The sequence below is a fragment of the Ovis aries genome, chromosome 20, assembly GCF_016772045.2.
Source record: "Ovis aries strain OAR_USU_Benz2616 breed Rambouillet chromosome 20, ARS-UI_Ramb_v3.0, whole genome shotgun sequence".
In the NCBI taxonomy this organism is placed as follows: Eukaryota; Metazoa; Chordata; class Mammalia; order Artiodactyla; family Bovidae; genus Ovis; species Ovis aries.
Window position 1 is genome coordinate 51060987 of NC_056073.1, and position 25778 is coordinate 51086764.

The 25778-nt window shown below is 50.8% G+C and overlaps 1 protein-coding gene across 5 annotated transcripts in view; it reads right to left on the reverse strand.

Annotated features, from left to right (window-relative positions):
• Window positions 1–6451: 6451 nt before the first annotated feature.
• The window catches only part of EXOC2 (exocyst complex component 2), a 127028-nt gene continuing 107701 nt past the window's right edge, over window positions 6452–25778 (reverse strand). For 4 of the 5 annotated variants that reach the window (XM_042237317.2, XM_060403821.1, XM_060403823.1 and 1 more), the window contains exons 24-28: window positions 16164–16219; window positions 14087–14209; window positions 10870–10931; window positions 9548–9607; window positions 6452–7998 (exon numbers count right to left, since the gene is read on the reverse strand). In XM_042237317.2, the coding sequence (XP_042093251.1) occupies window positions 7881–7998; window positions 9548–9607; window positions 10870–10931; window positions 14087–14209; window positions 16164–16219 (419 nt within the window). In that variant the 3' untranslated portion in view covers window positions 6452–7880. Of the gene's footprint in view, window positions 7999–9547; window positions 9608–10869; window positions 10932–14086; window positions 14210–16163; window positions 16220–25778 lie in introns of those variants that run through there. The other variant, XM_042237318.2, reaches the window with a different exon arrangement.

Below are 25778 nucleotides of genomic sequence, written 5' to 3' on the forward strand. Positions count from 1 at the left end.
CAATCTAGGCTTCCCTTGTGACTCAGCTGGTAAAGAATCCACCTACAATGCAGGAGACCTAGGTTTGGTCCCTGGGCTGGGAAGATCCCCTGGAGAAGGGAAAGGCCACCCGCTCCAGTATTCTGGCCTGGAGAATCCCATGGACTGTATAGGCCATGGGATCGCAAAGAGTCGGACACGACTGAGTAACTTTTACTTCACTTTCAACCTATCTGTGGTTTTAATTATAAAGGATATATTTTTTCCGTCTTTAAATATAAAGTGAATCTTCTGTGTATAGCATAATTTGGGTTTGTGTTGCTTAATATCCATTTTGACATCCTTTCTGCCCTTTTATTTGACATGTTTAGCCTTTTAATGTTTAATGAAACTGTTGCTATGGTTTTGTTTGGGTAAACAACTCTATTGTTTGCTTTCTATTCTTTCAAACATACTAAATATTATTTGAATACAAAATATCATTCCAACTGTAACTGAATTTTCCGTTCTCCTATTGCTTTTCGGCTGCACCCCTCTATGTACCTGTCTCAAGACTGTGTGGGGCGACAGGGCATCCCCCTCACACAGCCCACTCGCGGCCAATGTTCATTTCATGCAACTTGCAGAAATCTTGCGGCTGCCTGTCCATACCTTGTTCTCTCAAGTTACATCCACAAATTCTATAAACCCACATGACAAAAACTGTTCGTTTTCACTCTAAACAATCAAATGTTATGTGTCTGTCACATACATTATAAGTTTTAACAGAGAAGCAAAAAAACAAAAACAAAGCAACAGCAAACCTCTGCATTCCCTGAGATGTCGTTCTACGGTGCATGCGAGCGTCTGCACAGATGCTGAGAGGCGCCCGCCATGCCAGATGCCTTCGGTCCACTGCTGAGGAACGGAGGCCTCATCAGATGCCGCCCCGCCCCCCGTCTGAAGAGCTCCCTTTGGCGTTCCTATGGTCCAGCTCTGCTGGCAACGCATCCTCTGAGTCCTATCTGAACATGCATTTTGCCTCCATTCTGGAGGAGTATTTTCACTTGATGTGGAATTCCGGCTGACTTCAGACACGGCCATTTCACTTTTCTGGGCCTGTGGCTTCCGACGTGAGGCCAGAGTGAATCCAGAATCTGCTCACCCAAGACAGCTTGTTTCTCTGCTGCTGCTACTGGATCTGCTCTTCATCTTTTTGCCTCTCTGTTACCCTTCTAGAAGTCCAGTTACACGTCACACTATCTGACAACGTCTAGCCCTTTATCCCAAATATTCTCCTCTCTACTCTACATTTTAGATTAAACCCAGTGACCTGTAGATGTCGGTCTCAGTTGATTTTTCTGTTCTCTTGAAAATGTCCTCCATTTTCCTTGTTCATGTGTTAGGTGATTTGGGGGTTTTAACTCTAGATCAGTTCAGTTGCTCGGTCGTGTCCAACTCTTTGCGACCCCATGGACTGCAGCACGCCAGCTTCCCTGCCCTTCACCAACTCCTGGAGATAAATTGCTAATAATCTGATCAGCAACCAACTGCAAGTGGTTGGTTAGACTTACATGGAAAGAGTCTGTGCGAGTTTCTTGCCTGTAGCTTTAATCTCAGGCTGCATCTTGGTCTTTAGCTCAACTGCTCCACTTCTCAGGGGTTCAGGGGTGTTGGCCAGAAAGTTGGGCAGCAGAATTTGGGGGTCTCATCTCTGGCTCCTTCTTTCCTAAAATCCCTCCTCTCTCCAGTACGGGCGCTTTTCCAGACAATCTTCTAAAAGCAGAAACACATCAGTTCCCCCCAAGAGCCCCTTGCCACCCTCCTCACCATGCCAACTGCACCTGGTTCCCAGCTACAGGCCACAGAAGCAAGAGCTGCTCCGGGCACCATGATCGTTGAGTGGACGCCGCTTGCTCCGTCCATTCCTCAGGGCCTTCAGGTGGTTGCCTTATGGACAATGGCCAGAGTTCTTGGTTGTCAACCCCAAGACTCATCTGAGAGGATTTTACCCAGCAAGGAGAATTAGAACCCCACCTTTTGAAAGCCTAAGCTTTACTCTGATGGTAATTATTATCCCCTAAAACACTAATACTCCTAGGATGCATAAGGGAAATACCTGTGTTTTTCTATGTAAATTCATCTCCTTTCATAGAGGTCATCTTTTTCTTAGAGTTACTTTCAGAATACACCCACAGCAGTTTGGCAGGAAGGACTGCTCCACCCGTCAGAATCTGTGGCTGGTGCCAGGGCAGCAGCCATCAGTGCCCTCTTTATGCTGAGGCGAGACTGCAGCTCTGATTCCTCAGGACATGACCCAGGACAATGTGCCTTAACCAAGAGCCTCAGCCACACCTTCTTGTTTGGCAGTGCATGCGGGCAAGTGGTGGTGCTCACAGTGCCTCACGGCCCCTCGCTGGGCCTGACGCTCCCTCACCCTCCAGACATCTCTTTTCAATCACAAAAGGGCCCCCATCAGTCACCCCACTAGCTCTGCTGACCGTCACTGTTTTCAGCGGCTCAGTCGTGGCCGACGCTTTGCAACCCCATGGACTGCAGCACACCAGGCCTCCCTGTCCATCACCAATGCCCGGAGTTTGCTTAAACTCATGTCCATTGAGTCGGTGACGCCGTCCAGCCATCTCATCCTCTGCCACCCTCTTCTCTTCCCATCCCCAATGTTTCTCAGCGTCAGGGTCTTCTCCAGCCGACTGCACTTTAGTAAATGGAGCCGGTCTACTTGGTGGCCATCTCTGCGTGTCTTTCCTGTTTAAAATTTTACTATGGAAAATTTCAACTGTATCAAAAGTGAAGAGAATGATATATATGTCTCTCACTTTAAGCTTAGTGAGGAAGGCACATTGAAAGGCGAGACGGGCCCCTCCTGCCAGCTAGCCAAGCTGTAACAGTGACTGAAAAGTTCTTAAAGGAAATGAAGAGTGCTGCTCCCCTGAACACACAGGTGATAAGAAAGTGAATCAGCCTCACTGCGGATAAGGAGAAAGTGGAGAGGACGACCAGCTGCGTCATCCCCTTCAGCCGACGTGCGATCCAGAGCGAGGCCCAGCTCCCTTCACTGTGAGGCCAACACGAGTGAGGAGACTGCTGGAGGGCAGCATGAGACCACAGAGGCTGGCTCGTGGGGCCGCCGGGAAGCCGCTGCCTCCAGGACGGGAGTGCTGTGAGGTGCTGGTGCCGAAGCGCAGGCAGGTGCCGAGAGGACGCAGCCACAGTGGCCACGGGGTGCCGCCAGCCACGGTCCAGCAGGAGTGCCGCCCAGGACTCTGGTGCCCAGAGAGGCCCACGCCGGCGCCCAAGCTTCCAGGGGAGGCTGACGCTCTTGGCAGCAGCTCTGGCAGCTGGTGACCAAGTGAGGCCAGTGCTCATCTACCGCCGGGAAACCCCGGGCCTTAAGAATCGTGTTAGGTCTACTTTGCCCGTGCTCTGTGAATGAACAGCAAAGTCGGGACGACAGCAGATCTATTTACTGCGTAGTTTACTGTTTCAAAAAATTTCCTGGTGACTCAGATGGTAGAGAATCTTGCAGGAGACCCAGGCTTGATCCTTGGGTCATGAAAATCCTTTGGAGAAGGAAACAGCAACCCACTCCAGGAATCTTGCCTAGAGAATTCCACGGACAGAGGAGCCTGCTGGGCTACAGTCCATGGGGTCACAGCGAGTCAGACACGACTGAGCAACTAACACTTTTTTTTTTTTTTTTTTTACTATTTTAAGCCCACTGTTGAGACCTATTGCTCAGAAAACAAGATTCTTTCCTGATTACTGCTCGCTGACAGGCACCCGCTCCCCCAAGAGCTCTGACGGATGATGAGGCTCGCGCTGTTTTCACACCTGCTAACACAGCCAACCTGCAGCCCATGGAGCCCTGACTGTCAAGTCTTGCCATTTGAGAAACCCATCTCACCAAGCTACAGCTGCCACAGACAGCAGTTCTTTGGTGGATCTGGGCAACCTTCTGGAGAGGAGTCGGCATTCCAGATGCTGTGAAGAACGTTTGTGATCTGTGCAAAGAGGTCAGAATGTCCACAGTAACAGGAGCTGCAGGAAGTGGATCTCAGCCCTTCAGGGATGGCTTCTCAGGGCTCAAGAGTCTTATTCATGTATGACAAAAACCCACAAAATTCTGTAAAGAAATACTCCTCAATTTAAAAAAAAAAGGAGAAAAAGGAAGAGAGACTTCAGTGGAGGAGCAGCAGCGAGTGTGGTGGAGCGGCCTGCGGTCACGCACGGAGCCTGAAGACGGGACTGAAGCGCATGGATCTCGGGGCGAAGTCTGAACAGAGGCGGCACTGCTTCCCAGGGGTAAGCGAAGGAAGCGGCTGCTTGAGACAGAATTTACTCCTGGTGAAGATGCTGTGAAGACTGGAAATTATAACAAGGGTTTAGGATGTTCTATAAAGCTTAAAAGCTAAAAGAGTGGCAGAGTTTGAGAGGATGGACTCCAATTTTGAAAGAAGTTCTGGGTAAAATTCCACCAAACAGCAGTGCTACTGCAGAGAAGCCACTGGTGAGAGGCAGTCAATCCATGGGGCAAAGTTCACTGACTCATCTTGAGGAACAGCCGCAGCCACGACGACTTGCAGCGACCACCACTCTGAGAACCGGCAGCCGTCAACACAGAGGCAAGGCCCTCCACCAGCAGAAAGACCGTGACTCCCGGAAGACGACGTTTCGTCAGCACTGTTCAGCAATGAAGTGTGTTTTTACGGAAGTATGTACGCTTCTTAGGTATGCTGCTGCAGCTTACCGTGCAGCGTACACACGCTCTGAGAATCCACCCGTCTTCATGCTTGCCCCTTCTGCTGCGGGGGCCTGGGCTGAGCCCACGGTCGAGGCCGACCACAGCAATTCCGCTCATCGTCCATGGCGTGTTCTTCACTCCCCTGTATTTCCTGTAGATTATGAGGCAGGCAGACCCAGACTTCAAATCTCACTTTTTAGCAAGAATTCGTTGTATTGTGACACGTATTTCTGATTATGGGATGAAAGGTATGTTCTGCATACTCAGTCTGACTTGGCACCATCGGCTCCTGGCATGGGGAATGGGGTCGTCAAGACAGGAGGCTCATGGCTCCTTTTTCAAGTTTTAAAAGCTGCCATAAATGCTCATGTGTGTGAGCAACAAATACGAAGCACGCGTGTGTGAGCAGTTTGGTGTTATGATTAAACAGAACAAAAACAAAAGGCTAACCTGAACTTTCAGTCACGGACGGCAGACTGAAGCCACACATCAACCGTACCTCCAACCAAAGCCCCACTTAGATGCCAGAGCAGCGTGCACGCACGGTCCACCATCTGCACACAGCACAGAGGTCGTTACACAGACAGAGGTAAACCACAGTCAAATAAACACACAGGAGTTTACCAGCTGCCGAGAATATGGGTGCGTGGAAACTGATGGGGTCAAACTTAGGTCCTTACTTGGCAGCGTGAGAACAAAGATGCAACCTAGTTCACACTGCAGAACTGAGCCCGAGTCAAGAACTTATGCTACAGGAACGCAGTCCGTAAAGGCCGTTGAGAAAGACGCAGCTGTCCCCAGCCGAACCCACCCACCCACCACAGTGGAGCTGGTGCGTCCTCCTCAATGGTGGACGCAGGAGCCTGCGTGGTACCAGGGCCAGAGCAGCGTGGACACCTGCGTGGAAAGCTCGGCCCCAGTCCCGCCAGAGGACTGACCAGGCACACCTACTTCACACGAGTGTTAATACATGACAGACACTCAAATCTACGTGTTTTAGGAAACTTGTCTTCATTAAAAACCGGTGGAGACACGTTTTGACCCTCATGCAGCCACCGGCCGAGCCCTTAGGCACATGAGCAGGACAGAGGCAGCATCGTCTGGAACCACGTCAGAGCAGAAGGCAACCTCTTTAGTTCACCTTCAGGAAAACCGGCTGCAGGACGGGGCAGGACTGACTCGGGTACCAAGACAAGGCAGTGATGCTTGTCTTCAACGACGGGGTCGTTTCTGGAATGCACTTTCACGGATGCCAAGGTCTCGCAAACCCAGACTGTTTCCAGGACTCTCCTAGCGCAGAAGGCCAGGCCGACGTGCAGCTGTGGCTGTGCCAAACGCAAGGTCCTCAGCACACCTCACTTCTCAGCACCTCTTTCCCTCTTTGTAAGGTTGCTCCATGTTCTGCTCTGCCTCTTGGCTTCCTCCTAACACCACTGCATCCGGCGATCTCCTCAACCACTAAATTCTCTTTCACAGCCCAAGCAGGTCTTCTCCAGGAGCTGCTTCTTCCATGAGCCCGGCTTTGAGTCTGGAGTTCATGCGTGCCCACGCTCCACTCAGAGCTGGAGATCCTGAGTCTCTGCGTCACCGCCACTGTCCTCGGGCGCTGTGCGGCTCTGAGCCCAACACTCCCGTCTGGCTCCCAGGGGCCTGGTGGCAGGGAGCCGCCGCCAAGAGGACAGTTAGCAGGCCACCTAGTAATGGTGTCCAGCAGCAATCAGAAGACACAGGTAAACCGGGACTTAAGTCTTTATTTGGGCGTTAGAATCAGACACACAGAAGAATCACACAGCAAACGAAACTGCTGAAGTAAAAAAAATACCAATTATGTCTTGTACTAAAGACACATTCTTTATTGACTGAAGGGTCTTCGTCATCCACTCAAAATAAGGCAGATGTTCAGGACTGTGGCTCTGTGCTCTGAGTTACAGCCACAGTGGGTACAGGCGTGAACATGCCTAGGAGAGCCCAACCTTCAGTGTATTTCTTCATAGGTTTTGTCCTGACACCAAAGAAACAAGCACAAGACTGACTGACTCCAAATGATGGACACAGCACATGGCCACGGAGGACCTCAGAGCTCCCTGCACGAATACACTGACGCCAGCATAGAAAACGGGCCTGTGGCACTGGGGAACAACCTAAAACCTGATTCAGTTTTCTGAAGCAAATGGTGTGACGAAGGCAAGCCAGGGAAGCCGAGTCTGCAGGAGGACATGGCGGCCTGACCTGTTCTGGTGACAGCGTCACTGGTGGCTCCCGTGCCTGGTGACACAGACACCACCAGAGCAGAGACCCTGAGCTAGTGGGCAGCACACTGCAGAGGCCAGAGAAGTGGTGCGGGTGGGTGGCAGGGCGCCCGGTTCTGGAGGAGACGCTGACCACAGCCCCTCACGTGTGCAGGGGTCACGGGGGCAGGAGGCCCATGTCAGGTTCAGGGCGAGTCACACAGAAAAGGCCTGATGACATGAGTGCTGTGAACACAGAAGCCAGGCAGCGAGTCAACTCTGGAACCGAGGCCCACAAGTAACCTCCCCAACGTTAATACCTTGGTAGGCGGGCCGTCCGCTTTTCTGAAAGTCCACTTGGGTCAGGAGCGCTAGAGCCATCGGCGTGAAATGAAGGCTTTCACACAGCTGCAGAGTTCAGGGCGGCTCCAGGTGTTCATGTGTGACTTTCTGCTAACCCACGCATCCCCTCCCAAGGTGTCCCGGAAGCTGCAGGGAACCCGGGGAGAAGCCCTGGGTCTGAGCTGCCCTGCCTTCTGTAGCCTTCACCATGCAGCGCGTAGCTTTGAGATGCTCCCTAATTTTTAGAAAGGTATTTTAAAGTCACACTGTGAAAGTCGCTCAGTCGTGTCTGACTCTGCTACCCCATGCACTGTGCCGTCCATGGAATTCTCCAGGCCAGAACAGGGGTGAGTAGCCTTTCCTTTCTCCAGGGGATCTTCCCAACCCAGGGATCGAACCCAGGTCTCCTGCATTGCAGGTGGCATACAAGGCCTAGGGTAATAAGAACAGCAAAGCAAATACTTTCTGGGCATTTTAAATTAGGTCAATTTGGTTGAAATACCACATACACCATCTTTCTAAGCTCCCCAATAAGGGGAAAGAAGAGAGAGGGGGGCAGCCTGAGCTTCCATGCAGACACCTGTGGGCGCTCAGCGGAGCACGGCCTGGAGGCTCTGCGTCTTCACGGCGGGCGGGGGGGCAGCCTGGAAGCAGGCCAGCTGCAGATGCATGCCGCTCTTGACCCGGCTCAGCAGCTCCTCCAGCAGCCTGCGGGAGACACACAGCCACGTGGCTCCTGCCCTGCGGCGCAGCTCCCGCCAGCAGTCACTCTCTATGGGCTCTGAACTCCGTGACAAAGTAAAGCCAGCTAGAGGAGGAGCTCTAAGGGAGCATCTATCTGTAGACATGCGTTTATACACAAAACCATCCTCCTGCCCCTTCCCCGGGATTAACTGGACCCCTCCCTAAACAGACTGACGTCTGGGGTCCGGGCACTCCAGAGCTCTGACAGGCACTCTCTGTGACTCTGATAACACAGCACAGCATCTCACGACCCCCACATCAGGACAAACCCTCCTGTGCTGCCCACCTGCAGTCACCTTTGCCCTCACCCCACTCCTTGGCAACAACTGGTCTATTTTCCATTCTTCTTATTTTGCATCTCTGCCTTTAATAAGTATCGGAGAGGTGAACTGAAGGGGTGAAGCAGGCACCCACAGAGTCGGGGTAGTCCAAGCGGCAGCAGTGACTTCATCTGGCCCCCCTGCTGGCCAGACACAACTGGATAATTTCACGGCCATGAGGGGTCTGGACAGCTCACTGGGCTCAGGTGAAGCAACCAAGAAACGAGCTTGCTGGTGCCTGGGTCACGGGCTCGCATCCTGGTTTAGCGATGCTCCCAGCAGGCCCACAGCAGCCCCGCCTGGCCTTCCTCACGGTGTCTGCTGCTGTCGGCCGCCCCAAACCACTAGTCTTCTGAGCAGATAAGTGAGCCCCACTTGCACGGGCTGATGGTAAGTGAGGCTTTAAATCTTTCACTTCATTATGTTAAAGGACTGCACAGGCTTTGAACATGCAGTCAGTAAGGAGGCGGGACGGGAAGGCAGGGCTGCCCAGCTCTTCTCAGACAGACCAGGTCACCCCGCCCTCCCAGCCTCGTCCATGCCTCCGGGGCACCCCTGCACGTGCGGGTCCACCACGCTCCCCTGAGCCGTCACAGCTGACCCCGAGGGCTGCACGCGGCCGGGGCTCCGTAACTGTCCACGGCCCATCTAGCAGCTGCAGGGTGGGGGACCTCGGCTGGGCTGAGGAAGAGCCCAGGCACGCTGACATCTGCCTGGCCTAGGCTGTGTCTCAGGTCAGAACTTCCTGTTACGTGAGTAGCAAGTTGAAGGCCAGGCTGAGACTATTAATTCAGCACTAGCGGAGCATGCGTGACTTCATTTCGTCACGCGTGCACACTTACTCCCCATGCTTCATGTCGCGGGGAGCACAAACGTACACGCTGACCTGCTTGACAGACGAAGCCCAAGCCCTGCCTTCAGCATGCCGTCTCCTCTCACGTTTCTGAGTGCTATCTTCTTAAAAATTTTAAACTTTCTTATGAAAGTTTAAGTGACTGGTATAGTTACTTAAAAAAAGGAAAGAACTAATTTCTGAAACGTCATAAACCAGGTTCCACCTCCTCCTGCCACGTGGGAGACGGGCTAACACAAGGCGTGTCTGAGGGCCACCGAGTCCCACCTCCCTCTGGGCTCCGCGTGAAGAGGAGATGCCCAGGTGACAACACGCCACCCGAGAGCAGCTCGTGACTTACTTTCTGTCGGCTCCGCTCGAGAGCTGGGGCAGGGCTTCCAGGGCCTGCTTGAAACTGGATCTGTAAGAGGCAGCGTCCCAGGTGGAGACATGCCGGCCCCACCGGGAAGAGGGACGTTAGAGAAAAGCGTGTCTTATGTTCAGAGGAACTCACAGGCCGGCGAAGCAAGCAGAGCAGGAGGGAAAGTGAAAATGAAAGCGAGGTTTGCAGAAGCAGGGCCAGAAGAACTAAACCAGGAAATAAAACACGACTTTAAAAGCAAAGGAGAAACTGATTTCACACAACGGGCTTCTACTGGTAGATGAGAGCTTGGTGTGGAGTTGTTAAATTTATAAAGGTCTTTACTTTCAAACCAAAACTGAACTACACAAATAAAGCAGCTGCTAAGGAAGGAAGGGAGCTAGGCAGGAACAGAGGTGATCTTGTGCAAACTGATACAAAGGGGGCACTTCTGGAGTCGACAGGAGCCGGGCCCGACGTACAGCCAATTTCCTACAATAACGGACCACGTCTTACGAGCACTTAGCTGTTGCATCTAAAACCTGTAAGATGATGGAGGTATGCGCACACATGTGCATGACTCGACATCATCTCATTCTGTGAGATACAGAAAAGGGGGAGAGTTTTTCAAATGATCTGGTATGTCTCAGTTTCTAAAGTAGAAAGTACCAGTAGAGTAGCTAAGTCAAGCAGTGACGCAGAGCAGACAGCGGTGGGAGCCACCAGACAGGCTCCTGGTGAACAACCTCACACCAACTGTGTGGTGACAGGCAGGATGGGGGCCCGAGCACGCCATCCAAACAACGGCAAGTGCATTGTGGGACGTGTTCAAACAGCCTCCTTGTGGACCTGGCACTTCCCAGGCGGCCCTGCCTGTGGGGTAAACAGTCTTGCGTAGGCAGAGCTGTTTCAGTTCGCCTAATGATGTCTCAGTGATAGGAAATCCTGACTTTCATTCAAAACAGCTAAAAATTATCATCAAATTTCCACTACAAAATTTTGCAGAGAAACCACAAGGCTTCTTCTTATGCTGATATTCACTAAGAGTCTGCAATGCGTAAACTGACTCAATTCTTATTTTCTCCTTTTCAGAAGAAGTACATGATGCTCTGTGACAACACTCACAAGACCGAGGCTCATCCCCACCTTGAGGAAAAGCCTATGTGTCCTTGGCTTGGTGTCGCTTCGTGTGTTTAGCAGGACAACCAATCAGATGCAAACACGAGGTTGCCGAGTCACGAATGCACATGCGGGACCACCCCCCGAACCAAGGCCTCGTGGGGGCTCCCGGGGCACGCGGGACGCAGCACGGAGCAGCTCACCTGCTTTCCAGTGTCAGGTGGGCCGCTACAGTGTCCCGCAGGGTGCAGATTTCAAGCCTGGCCTGGGGTGAGAAATGGACAGGTGACCACAGGGAACCACGTCGACTGTCCAGCAGAGAGAAGCGAGGATGGGCCCCAGCCTGCTCCCTGCAGAGCAGACCGCCACGGCCACAGCACCAGCTCCTTACAGAAGACCTTTTGAATTAGCCCAGACAGCCTGGCTGTGACAACGTTCCCTGTTACTGAACAAGGGCACAAGCTGTCAAGTCTGACTCCATGAAGGCAGGGGTCTTGCTCTGAAGGGTGCAGACTGTGCCAGGGCCGTCCAGCCCCCAGGCCTCACCATTCAACAACATCTCCCTGTCTCCTCGGGGAGGAAGTGAGGCCTCACTGCACTGAGGCTGACGGGGATGGAGGGACCCAGGCTGCCTCGCTGCCCCCTGCTGCCTTCCAGCACCACGAGTGCCCTTGGCGCCGAGTGCCACAGACTCAGTGCAGTGCTGTGAAAGCTATAGCTGACTTTTCTCTTATGTTTTTTCTTTTCTTTTTAAAAACAAAACATGACAAGTTGGCCCCAGACAAACAACATGGCAAAGGAGTAGCATCGTTAGAGAAACTCAGACCTCCAGGCTTCAAGATGCACTGCAAAGCTACGGGAGTCCAAACGGTGTGGCACTGGCACGGGGGCTGACACACAGCTCAACGGGACAGGACTGAGGCCCAGAAGCAAACCTGTACATCTACAGCCAAGTGGCTTTCCACAAGGCGCCAGGGCCACTCGCTGGGGCAGACGGCCTCTCTAATCCGTGGTCCTGGGGCAGCAGGACAGCATGTCTGCACTCCCAGGACTGAAGGTGAGTCTCTGCCTTAAAACAAAACCTAACTTGAAGTACAGCACAGATCATGTGCACGATGAGACTGTAGCACGCCGGGAAGAAAGCCAGAGCGGACCTCTGCGGTGTCGGGCCAGGCCTGCCTTCTCAGGGACGACAACAGAGGTGCAAGCAACAGAAGAGAAGGAGGACATGTGGGATTCCTCAGGGTTGACACATCCTCTGCCACTAAGGACATTGCCACAGGCCCGAGGATCACACAGGAGACACCCTTGAACACGGGGATGGCCACGACCAGCCAGTCACACACTGCCGCTGAGGATGTGGGGAATCTGGGATCTTCATGGACCGCTGGGAGGAAAGCAGCTGCAGCTGCTCTGAAAGCAGCCTGGAGTGCACCCGGCGATCCAGTCCCTGGTACGCACCCAAGAGAAGTGAGAGCACGTGGCCACAGAGAATCTGCACACAAGCGCTCACAGAGCCATGTTTCCTCTCAGCCAAAAAGCGCAAGCCCTCATGTCCAACAAACGAGGAGCAGACGGGCACGAGGCAGCGTACCTACACGGTGGAGCCTCAGCCACAGAAAGGCCCGACGCAGGCACCGCGCGGACGGGCACAACGCAGGCGCCACACAGACAGCCCTGGAGCTGCCCAGGAGGCTGTTTAAGACACACGGCCCTCAGCAGCACGGGCACACACACACAAACAAGGATGAATGCCAGGGCTGGGCTTAAATTCACCAACAGAGAGGAAGGCTGTCTTACATAAGGTAAACGTGCAGTATAGAAAGCAGATATTTGGTCCCATTTTTCAGTGGGTCAGAAGCCTGAAACAGCTCATAATGAAAAAGTGTTCATGGGACTATCTGTCTTTACTGTTTATGTTCTGTGTATATCTAAAAATGGACCTACAAGGAGACTATCAAAGAGAAAAAATTAGGTAGAACTTTCAGCTCAGTATTTTAGGAGATCGATTAAACCGATAAAACTAACCTTTGCTAGAAACTTTATTCAGACAAAGTGATAAGCTGCTTTAATTGACCTATGAATTATACCTATTGTAAGAGCTGACGATTCACACAAAACACATAGGCTGCTGGCCAGCAAACGTTCCTCCTGGCTGGCTCTTGGGAAGGTCTGAGACTGGTGGCCGCTCAGCCCTTCATGTTAGGCCCTCTCGGTCACCTGCAGAGGAGGAGGTCACACACAGGAGGCCCCAAGGGCAGTGGGCAGAGGTTTTCAGAACAGAACTGAGTGTCTCCAGGGGGCACAGGGCACGGGAGGCCAGGCGGGCATGGAGGCTGGGCCTCCAGCTGATTCTGACATTGCTTCCGGCCCCTTCCTGTCAGCCGTGAGAGAAACTCGGCCACCAGCTAGACGGGCTGCAGAGAAGGTGTGGGGAGGGGGGATTTCTGTTGTAATTCCAAGACCCTTTGGGCTTCCCCTGTGGCTCAGCTGCTAAAGAATCCGCCTGCAATGTGGGAGACCTGTGTTTGATCCCTGGATAGGGAAGATCCGCTGGAGAAGGGAAAGGCTACCCACTCCAGCGTTCTGGCCTGGAGAATCCCATGGACTGTCCACAGGGTCACAAAGAGTCAGAGACGACGGAGCGATTTTCACTTTCACTTTCAAGACCCCTTAGGCCCAAAGCAGATACTGCAACTTCCCTTTAATTCATCTTCACACACACAAGGTTCCTGTTATGAGTCTTCAGGTTTTTCTTTTTACTGATACATTTTCTTATTTTTACTATTACTCAGGTTTAAGTTGTTATCTGAAGGGGGTTAGGGCCTCAGCCAGTACTAGAAGCAACACTTCCGGGATTTTTAGCAACCCCCACAAGGCCCTTGCCATGAGGCCCGTGGGTGGGGCTCCGGCCCCCACAAGTCTGCAGGCCTGGCTCCTACAATCTGGCCACGTGCAAACCCAGACCCACCTGACTTGTGCAAGTTACACTTGTTACTGTAATTATGTAATTCCATGAAACGCAACATAAACCAAAGGAGTATGAGTGGAAAGAAATAGCTGTCATTTCTATGCAAACTGCACTGATTGCTCTGGAAAGACTATTTACAAGTAAGTTGCTAAAAATTTCCTGTTAAATTAAATGTAGTGAAGACATCTGTAAAACAAACAACAAAAATATCGCTGAGCTGCAGAAGGGCTCTGCCCTCGGACCGGCACACGAGCACTGCCACACTCTCAAGGGAGAGCAGTTCTGGGACCACTGATGTCCTGGATGCGGTCCCAGGGGACGATGCGCCCTCCAACTGGCAGAGCCACCGAGAAGATGGCACCAAGCCTGTGCGGGCTCTTGGGACTGCAGCTGACACACATCCCTGCGGTTCAGACAACTGCGTCCACGTGCACAGCGGGGCACGGTACCTGCAAAGCCCCGTTTCTGCTGAAGGACGAGACGCACTGCATGAGCCGGCTCAGCTCCTCAGAGACTGCCTCCACCACCCTGGACAGCACCCGGGGCACCAGGTCCCTGGAGACAGTGAACACCTGAGAGAAGGTTGGAAACACAGAGAAACGGTGTGTTACGCAGACTCTCCTTGACCCGAATGTGTTAGAAATAAAGGGACGCACACAGCAAAACCACGCCCAGGTCTCCTCAGCCAGGAATGGAAGGGAGACACGGCTGACACTCAGGCTGTGTTCACCACGCTCAACAGAAGGTAACCTCCAAAGATAGATCGGCAGACAGAATTCTGAAAGGTGCTGTTGATGGTGACACGGTGAAACAGTTTAAGGATTTTTTCCTCCTCTTAACCTTTTCACAAGAAGAAACGTGATTTCTAAAGAGGAAATTGTAGAAATAAACACATACTGGGTCAGGCTCTCCTTGGATCAAAACAACTGCTACTTCATACTGGGTACGTAACTCTGTATTGCACAAGCATTCTCAATTTTACTATCTGCTGAATTAAAAATATGTTTCCTTTCATTTGACAAAAACACCATTTGCAAGTCTTGAATTTTGATAGTTTCAAACTAAGAATTACTATATTTGGTGAAACACTACGATCCTGACTTCTATGTTAAACTAAATCATATTTTTTTTAGCTTTTCCATTTTTCAGATTCAATCCCTAGTATTAAACCTTCGGGTCAACCCAAACATAACCTGAGCATTGAAGAAAATTCTGGGCAAGGTAAGATTGCTTGTGAACAGTGAATAGTAAATGTTATGTACAGAATTCTACTTTCGGCCACTGGGATGTGTGGGAAACGGACCGGAAGAGCCTTTCTGTTTGTGTGTTTGTAAACAGTGACAGTGGGTGCCTCAGTCGGAGCCACCATCACCACGCCAAGGCCTGCGCACCCTGCAGCGCCCTTGGCACCGCCTGTGAAGGGCCTTCCCCACCGCCTGAGGGCCTGACGCAGCACTGACTTTCCCAGAAGCTACCCTAACAGAAGAGCATTCTTATAAGGGTCTCTGATGTATAAAAAGTATCCAAGTTGAAAGTATGTCACTCATCTTAAAAAGGTGTGCGTGGTAAGCTCCCGCCTGAGCTAAACCATGTAAAACTTTATTTCATGGAGGACGAGTGTGCTGTGCCTCACAAGGACCTGAGAGGGGCGGACCCCGTGGCCGCTTTCTGGGGAGGCTGCTGGGCTTGGCTGCCTCGGCAAGCAGGGAGCACTGTGTCCTCTGCTCATGCTCTGGTTCAGCCTCCATGACCACGTGTCTCCAGGCCACCGAGGTGACCCAGACAGCACCTGTGGGTGCAGAGGGGGAGGCAGCCCCACCCCCCAGCGCACCTGCACAGAGGCAGACACTCAGGAGGAGGGTTCTGGCAGTGGCCACTGCAACAGCAGTCTTCTGCCGAGAACCTCTGCTGGACGACGGCCCACGGGCTGCAGCCAAGCCAGAACGATGGTGGACGGGACACTAGCGGAAAGCTCCCCGGGAGCAGGCCAGGCGTGACTGGCAGCACCAGCGTCCAGGAACCCTCGTCAGCCACACAGGGGAGGCCATCGCCTGCGCCCTGCAGCAGGCTGAGCCTGTCCTCCAGCATGCCCCACGGCTGCCAGAAGAAGACGCCAGCACTCGCTGGTACACTGGTGAAGACGAGGGCAGTGGGTGGCTGCCAGAAGAAGACGCCAGCACTCGCTGGTACACTGGTGAAGACGAGGGCAGTGGGTGCCCAAGGTGGAGCAAACACCCTTTCACCCTCTCATCTCCCTACCTGCCAAATATCCACTAGTCTTAATTATAAAGAAAAAACATACTATATTTCATAAAAAAGACTCTCACAGTTAAAACATGCATATATATGCGTTGAAACAAGATACTGTATTTTACTCGGTAAAACTCAGTAAAACACTCAAATCTCTGTTTTACTCAGACTAGAAATACATTCTGAAGGGAGAAGGCCCCCACAAGAACCACTGAATTTACCCCTTCTCTCTTGCCCAGTCACCCACACCCCTCAGGAGCAGCAGTGACAGCTTACCTCTGCGTGCACGGCGATTATATTCACCAACGCTTCTTTCAAGTAGTTTCTGACACCTGCAATCAGACGGGGAAGGGAAAGGCATTCAGTGGAGACGCGAGTGCCTCGCACCTTCCAGGAGGCAGAGGGCCAGCACAGGCCCAGAGCTCCTGAGGGCACTTCCGTTTCCGTCTCCTCCTCACAAGCCAGGACCCACGGCAGGAGGGCTGGGAGGCCATCCCATCTCCCATCCACAAGTGCCAGGTTCGCACCCTCATGGGGTTGCAGTGAGGAGGCCCTGGTGCTCACAGGGTTCCTAATAGCCCCAGTGCTATTTTGCAAGAAAAAGTATAAAAACAAAATACTGCTCTAGTAACTCCAAAATAATTACTTTCACTTGGAGGAGAGTAGTGTTTCAGGATGCCTTTGCGAGTTAACAGCACAAATTGAGAATTTCTTCTGCGTGAAACAGAGAATCATACTGTGTCGCAAAGTTGCGTTCCCCACAACCTGCCCGGGCTGCTGATCAGCTGGAGGGCGGGGCCACAGCTCGTGAGGGCCCAGCGCAGGCCGGCTCTGCACACACCGCTGCGCCAGGCTGCGGAGCTCCGGGTATGCTCAGTTTGTGAGGGGCCAATCTCACAGATATTTCTTTGGTTCTGTTTTGTTGATGGAATAACTGAGAAAACAGATTGAAACATAATTAACTACAATCCAGAAGCAAGTTGGTTCTTCCTGAGAACAAGGACAGCTGCGGGGTAGTGGGTCCTGTCTGGGAGGAAAGAGCCGTCCTAGCGAGGTGAAAGGTGGAGCGTGTGTCTAGTGCGAGGACCAGCAGAGCTGTCTCCCCGAGAGGAGGCCCCCAGGCCAGGCAGGGGCTTGTGGGCCCCAGCGCTGTGCTCTGGTCAACGCGACCACTGGGCTCTAGACTTGAGTCTTTAAACCGAACCATGTGGAGGGCTGGCTTCTGCACATCCAGAGGTAAACACAGTTCCTGGGCCCGCCACAGTGACCACACACACACACACACGCACGTGCAAACACACACGGAGTCCTTGGGAGGTTGTGAGCCCACTGGGACTCTGGTCACACTCTGCACGGGTTTGGGAAGGATGGTTCGTGTCGCTTGCCCCAGGGAAGGGGCGCCTGGCTCCCCGGTGACATAGGGGCATTGGACTGAGTGAACCCAGAAGTCCGACCTGCGGGCCGCAGCCAGCCCTGACCTCAGGCCTCCCTGGTGGCCGTGCTCAGCCTCCCCGGAGCTCCTGCACGGCCCTGACTGGTGGGCTGCCTGGGACTGCAGCAGAGATGCTGCCCACTCCACACAGGGCCATCTCTCAGAGGACAGCAGGGTGGGGAGCTCTCCCCAGTGCGGCCACGCCAGCACGCAGGCCCCCCAGGCACCCCGGCCCAGGCCCAGCTAACACTGTCTCCCGGCCGGACTGTCAGTTTCGTGGGCACGGGGCTTGTCCCCTTCACCGCACCTCTGGAGCCGCAGACCCACCACACCGGCTGGGCAGCAGCTCAAGAATGTTTACGCATGAGAAACAAAAAGGGCAATGGCAGCATACGCTTACTCACGACGACGCTCCTAGGACTGAGCCCTCTTAGGCTAAAAAGTCAATGCGTGAGTGAACAAACAGGCGAGAGAAAAAGTACAGGCAGGATTCTGTAGTATCCACAAAGAGGGTCAACACTGGGTGTCTGTGTGAAGGGGATATCAGCTAAGTCAAGTCTCTCCCCTTTCAAGGGATTTAAGAAAACAAAGACAGCCTTCTGAAATAAGTTTTCAAGATCCATTTGAAAAATACAATTTGAATAAAGAAAGTATAGCAGAATACAATATTGCTGAGGCTAAATACATCTGTTTTCAGTCTGATTTTTCCAGCTGTATCCCTGAGCAAACGGCCTGCTCCAAAGAGCAGATCATTAACACGGCCTCAATGCTCACAATGCCAGGTACTTAGAAGTCGCCTGCTTCCCAGAGCGGTGAACACTCGGGACAGGTGCTGGCTCTCGGGTCGGCCCGGCAGCAGCGGGTCACGCACGCCAGCCTCACGGGCCTCGAGCCGGCGGGCACGCACAGGAAGGGCAGAGCAAGCGCCGCTCTGTTGTGATGGGCAGTCGGTGTTGTTTGTGAGAAGGTTCCTCTTAGAAGAACGCCCACAACTTTCCATGTTCTTCAGATGCAGAATGACAACAGCTTCTAAGTATTTACAATCTTGCCTCCTCAACTCTGAATGTGGAATCAGAGTGTGTCACGGTATCTGACGAGAGAAGTGTCCCCACCCACACAGCACCAGCCCAGACCGTCACCGAGCCGCGCGCCCAGCGGCCCAGTGGGAATTCCCCACGGAGAAGGCAGAGCCCAGCTCTTCTGGGCAAGAGTCCCCGCGCCCCCGGCAGAGTGGGCTTCTCATGGGGGGGCCTGGATCTCAGAACATGTTTGCCAACAGTGAAGGTCTTGTTTTTCATACATCAAAGTGGAAAAGAAGTCTCTCTTCTAGCTGTATTTATTGGTTTCCTGTTTCAGTCAGATAGGGAGGACACCATTCTGGAATAACTACCAGGATTTTTACTGAATGCCTGTTACTACTGCCTGCCAGACTCTGCTCCATGTGCTGGGGACACAGGAGCGGCCTCAGGAACAAACTCACAAAAAACGAAGCCCCCTCACGCCTGAGCACATGGCCACTGGGCACAGGAGGGCGCCGTGGCGGGCCCGGAAGCAGCCCTCAGGAAAGCAGGCGCCAGGAGCAGACGGCTCGCAGCAGCCCAGCAGAGCGCCTCTGCCCGACAAGAGCCGTCAGCACTGTCTGCGGAGAGATGGGCCCTGCCAGGCAGAGAAGAAGCAGAGCCCCTCTGCGCCTCCCCCAGGAACGGCACCCAGCGACGGCTGAAGCGCGGGGGCCCGGGGCGCGCAGTGACTGAAGCTTCGGGTTTCCCTCAAAATATGGGAGACTGTGTTTTTAATTAAAAAGTGTTATACAGGCAGACTCGAGTTTTGCTATAATAATTTGGACAAATGGGAAACTGTCTATTCAATTAAAAAGTGTTATACAGGCAGACTTGAGTCTTCCTATGATAATCTGGACAAATGGCTAGGCAGACCTCTCTAGAATGTACCCACATTAAAGACCAGAATAGTGAAAACTCTGGATTGATCAAGCCTATATGCTTGTTTTGAAAATATTAAATGCACACTAAAAAGAAGACACAGAACTGTAAGGTTTCCTACTAACAAATGAAAGTCCAGGGGGCTTCCCCTTTATCTTTCTCCCGAGCATGCTGTGCCTTCTAGATCTTCTCCTATGAATGTGATTCTTTCCCTAAAAAGCGACTCTTGCTTGCTTCTTTCCTGATGTCCACGCACTCTTCTGTGCTGGTGTGCACACACGGACCACATCTCCACTGGCTGCTGTGGCTCTTCAGCATGGACGGCCCGTAATTCACTTATTCTATTTATTCTAAGTTGTTGCATTACTTCTCCTTACTCGTAACTACTTGGCAGTCACGCTACCTTTCGGTATACACCACCATAAACACCACCACGAGGCTACCGGTCCTTACATTCTCATAGAATAATTTACTCAGATACCTTCCAGAAGTGAAATTGCTGAGTCAAAGGTTTTGATCCATTCTGCCAACTTGAAATTGAAAAGGCTACTCAAAATTAAACCCCCACTTCCTCATGCCTTTTTCACTTTCTTAACTTGGATTCTCTACTTACTATAATTAATAAAAACCATAATATATGCTTCTCAACTATGATGATGACAAAACTTTCCATCAAAACACTCTAAGAAAAATTCAAGCAAAATGCAAAGGTCAAAGGAAATCCACTTTGCTATACAAGACTTATACTCAGGCCGAAAGAATAGAGTGTCTGAGAGAGAGGTGGACAGAGACACTGCATGTACTGAAGGCACGGGTGGCCCCCTGCACACACACCCAGCTTTCCTCCAAGGCATTTCCTGTTAACCCTCCACACACACACTGGTCTCAGGCACCCTGCCTCCTGTTGTTCTGAAACACTGCACTCAGTCAGTAATAAAAGTCTGACTCTGGAAACTCTGGAGAGACTGCCTACTTTATAAACCACATTTCCTGTTTTTAACCCTTGTGCCTAAATCAGTTACCAGTCCTAGTCTACAGATAAAAATAGACTGAAAAATACTATAAATATCCCACAATGTACTTTTTTTTTTGGGTCAAACTGAAACATTACATCAAAGAACTTTGGGGCATTTCTTTTCAAGTAAATCATCTATTCAATTACAGTGTGAAGACACATTATTGAAATCACCGCCTATTAACAGCAACTACGAACGGCACCGACTGTCAGCTGGAACAGCTCGAAACTTCGGCAGCAGAATTGCTTGTGCTGGAGCAGAGAGCAGTTTCAGGTCCAGGCCTTTATGTGTAACTCACCCTTTCTCGACATATCCGGGATTTATACATGGATGCTTGGGGTCAAAGCAGCGCATCTCGAATGCAGCATGTGAATGAATAAGCAGCGCCCTTCTTCTTTCTCAGAACCTTTTTTTTTTTTTTTTGGCTTTAATTAGTATATGTCAGATCATGGGCTGCTTTTTGCCAAATTCAGACTCAAATTGAAGAAAGTGGGGAAAACCGCTAGACCATTGAGGCATGACCTAAATCAATCCCTCAAGATTCTACAGTGGAAGGGAGAAACAGATTTAAGGGCCTAGATCTGATAGACAGGGTGCCTGACGAACTATGGATGGAGGTTTGTGACACTGCACAGGAGACAGGGAGCAAGACCATTACCAAGAAAAAGAAATGCAAAAAAGCAAAATGGCTGTCTGAGGAGGCCTTACAAATAGCTGTGAAAACAAGAGAAGTGAAAAGCAAAGGAGAAAAGGAAAGATATAGCCATCTGAATGCAGAGTTCCAAAGAATAGTAAGAAGAGATAAGAAAGCTTTCTTCAGCGATCAATGCAAAGAAATAGAGGAAAACAGAATGGGAAAGCCTAGAGATCTCTTCAAGAAAATCAGAGATACCAAGGGAACATTTCATGCAAAGATGGGCTCGACAAAGGACAGAAACGGTATGGACCTAACAGAAGCAGAAGATATTAAGAAGAGGTGGCAAGAATACACAGAAGAACTGTACAAAAAAGATCTTCACGACCCAGATAATCACGATGGTGTGATCACTCACCTAGAGCCAGACATCCTGGAATGTGAAGTCAAGTGGGCCTTAGAAAGCATCGCTACCAACAAAACTAGTGGAGGTGATGGAATTCCAGTTGAGCTATTTCAAATCCTGAAAGATGATGCTGTGAAAGTGCTGCACTCAATATGCCAGCAAATCTGGAAAACTCAGCAGTGGCCATAGGACTGGAAAAGGCCACTTTTCATTCCAATCCCAAAGAAAGGCAGCGACAAAGAATGCTCAAACTACCGCACAATTGCACTCATCTAACACGCTAGCAAAGTAATGCTCAAAATTCTCCAAGCCAGGCTTCAACAATATGTGAACTGTGAACTTTCAAGTTCAAGATGTTCAAGCTGGTTTTAGAAAAGGCAGAGGAACCAGAGATCAAATTGCCAACATCCACTGGATCTTGGAAAAAGCAAGAGAATTCCAGAAAAATATCTATTTCTGCTTTATTGACTATGCCAAAGCCTCTGACTATGTGGATCACAATAAACTCTGGAAAATTCTGAAAGAGATGGGAATACCAGACTACCTGACCTGCCTCTTGAGAAATTTGTATGCAGGTCAGGAAGCAACAGTTAGAACTGGACATGGAACAACAGACTGGTTCCAAATAGGTAGAGAAGTACGTCAAGGCTGTATACTGTCACCCTGCTTATTTAACTTAGATGCAGAGTACATCATGAGAAACACTGGGCTGGAGGAAGCACAAGCTGGAATCAAGATTGCCGGGAGAAATATCAATCACCTCAGATATGCAGATGACACCACCCTTATGGCATAAAGGGAAGAGGAACTCAAAAGCCTCTTGATCAAAGTGAAAGAGGAGAGTGAAAAAGTTGGCTTAAAGCTCAACATTCAGAAAACAAAGATCATGGGATCCGCGCCCATCACTTCATGGCAAATAGATGGAGAAACAGTGGAAACAGTGGCAGACTTTATTTTGGGGGGCTCCAAAATCACTGCAGATGGTGACTGCAGCCATGAAATAAAACCCTTGCTCCTTGGAAGGAAAGTTATGACCAACCTAGACAGCATATTGAAAAGCAGAGACATTACTTTGCCAACAAAGGTCCGTCTAATCAAGGCTATGGTTTTTCCAGTAGTCATGTATGGACGTGAGAGTTGGACTATAAAGAAAGCTGAGTGCTGAAGAATTGATGCCTTTGAACTGTGGTTTTGGAGAAGACTCTTGAGAGTCCCTTGGACAGCAAGGAGATCCAACCAGTCCATCCTAAAGGAAATCAGTCCTAATGTTCATTGGAAGGACTGATGTTGAAGCTGAAACTCCAATACTTTGGTCACCTGATGTGAAGAGCTGACTCATTTGAAAAGACCCTGATGCTGGGAAAGACTGAAGGCAGGAGACCGGGACAATAGAGGACGAGATGGTTGGATGGCATCACCGATTCAATGGACATGAGTTTGAGTAAACTCCAGGAATTGCTGATGGACAGGGAGGCCTGGTGTGCTGCAGTCCATGGGCCTGCAAAGAGTTGGACACAACTGAGCAACTGGACTGAACATATCTCCTAGTTTTTAAGGAAAATTCTGTCCTATGAAAACAGAAAATAAAATATCACCATCCATGAAAATAACAGTAAATTTATTTCATGGCTTATTTTTTCCATTTCTAAGAGGATTTATACGTGAACTGTAAACTTCCAGATGTTCAAGCTGGTTTTAGAAAAGGCAGAGGAACCAGAGATCAAATTGCCAACATCTACTGGATCATCGAAAAAGTAAGAGAGTTCCAGAAAAATATCTATTTCTGCTTTATTGACTATGCCAAAGCCTTTGACTGCATGGATCACAATAAACTGTGGAAAATTCTGAAAGAGATGGGAGTACTAGACCACCTGACCTGCCTCTTGAGAAACCTATATGCAGGTCAGGAAGCAACAGTTAGAACTGGACATGGAACAACAGACTGGTTCCAAATAGGAAAAGGAGTACATCAAGGCTTTATACTGTCACCCTGCTTATTTAACTTAGATGCAGAGTACATCATGAGAAACGCTGGGCTGGAAGAAACACAAGCTGGAATCAAGATTGCCGGGAGAAATATCAGTCACCTCAGATACGCAGATAACACCACCCTTATGGCAGAAAGGGAAGAGGAACTAAAAAGCCTCTTGATGAAAGTCAAAGTGAAGAGTGAAAAAATTGGCTTAAAGCTCAACATTCAGAAAACGAAGATCATGGCATCTGGTCTCATCACTTCATGGCAAATAGATGGGGAAACAGTGGAAACAGTGGCTGACTTTATTTCTGGGGGCTCCAAAATCACTGCAGATGGTGACTGCAGCCATGAAATTAAAAGATGCTTACTACTTGGAAGAAAATTTATAACCAACCTAGATAGCATATTATAAAGCAGAGACATTACTTTGCCAACAAAGGTCCGTCTAGTCAAGGCTATGGTTTTTCCAGTGGTCATGTATGGATGTGAGAGTTGGACTGTGAAGAAAGCTGACCACGGAAGAATTGATGCTTTTGAACTGTGGGGTTGGAGAAGACTCTTGGAAGTCCCTTGGGCTGCAAGGAGATCCAACTAGTCCATTCTAAAGGAGATCAGCCCTGGGATTTCTTTGGAAGAAATGATGCTAAAGCTGAAACTCCAGTACTTTGGGCCACCTCATGCAAAGAGTTGACTCACTGGAAAAGACTCTGATGCTGGGAGGGATTGGGAGCAGGAGGAGAAGGGGATGACAGAGGATGAGATGGCTGGATGGCATTACCGACTTGATGGACAGGGAGGCCTGGCGTGCTGTGAATCATGGGGTTGCAAAGAGTTGGACACGACTGAGCGCCTGAACTGAACTAAAGAGGATTTATATTCATAAGAGTTCAGCTTTCATAAACTTCAGAGACAAACTGTACCTTTGAAGATTCCAATACAGGCAAGGGAGTCACATTCTCTCCGATTTGAAAGTCAGAATCTGATGTGCAAAATAGTCTGTGAACTTATTCTAACCTAAAATAGTACAGAACACGATACATTTAGGATGAAATATCAGTTTCAACATTCAAAACTGATACTGAATTTTAGACTTAAGGTATAAAAATATAATTAATATAACACCAACATAAATCAATTCTATTTGTTTCAATTTCTTCTTTTGGCAGGAAAACCATGTTTCCATCAGAAGGCAACTTCACCTAGAACAGGGACGTGACGGAGCCAGGTGGACTGAGGTGCATGAACCCAGAGCCTGTCACACAGAGTGGGGTGAAGCGCAGGCAGCCACTGCTCATCAATCATCGATACGGAATCTCGAAGAACGGCGCCGACGGGTCTACTTGCAGGGCAGGAACAGAGACACGGACGAGGGGGACAGACTGTGGACACAGCGGGCGAAGGGCAGGGTGGGACGGACCGAGAGCAGTGCTGACACTATACACGGCCCCGTGTGAAACAGCCAGTGGGGAGCTGCTGTGTGACCCAGGGAGCTCGGCTCGGTGCTCCGTGACAACCAAGAGGGGCAAGTGGGACTGGGGTGGGAGGGAGGCGCAAGTGGGGAGGGACACGTGTATATTTGTGGCTGATTCACGTTGTTGCATGGCAGAAACCAACACAACATTATAAAGCAATCATCCTTCAATTAAAAGGTAAAAATATAAAGGTGACAAGACAATGGAACTAACGCTCTGCACAGAGACGCGCTTTGCTTCACACTGTGAGGTGTCACAGTTATAGACCTACTTCATAAAGGTCTGCAGAATCTTCAGGTTCACAGTCTCCAGGAGCCCCGCCCCAGCCCTCAGCAAGAATGACCTCAGAGGAAATCAAACTAATAAATGCTTGTGAGGGAAGCCAGACAGCAGACCACAGCTCTGGAGCCTGACAGCCTGGGTCAGGACGGCAGCTCTGCCGTCTACGCCACGGCCACAGCCACGGCCGAGGACGCACATGGACAGCCTGGGTCGGGACGGCAGCCCCGCCGTCTACGCCACGGCCACGGCCGAGGACGCACATGTGCGGCCACTGCAGGCAGCCTGGCCCTCAGCAGCTCTGCCCCCAGTGCTGGAGCTGGCATGGTGAGCAGAGCACACAGTGCCCACTCTCAGGACTGGGTTCCACCCACAGTGTAAGAAGTAAGGGACAACTAGGCCACGTTTCTGCTATTAAACCAAAGAAAAGGCCTTGGAATCGAAGACAGAGGAGTTGTAATAAAATCAGAGGCAGAAAAAACATGAAAGCCAGGAACTGACCTAGCACTTCGTCTTCATTTGTATCAGAAGGGAATCTCTGGAGTCGGTGTATGGAGAAGCGTAATTGTGAGGAGGGGCTGCAGGCCTGGCTGGTTGCAGTGGAGACCTTGACCTTGCAGCTATCAGAGCTGAGAGAGTGCCAAGCTCCACGTGGCAAGTGAGCCTGGAAACAGCGCCGATGGTTATTTGCTGACTGTGCCGTTCCGCTGGCAAGGTTCCTCCGTCTGCAAGTTGGA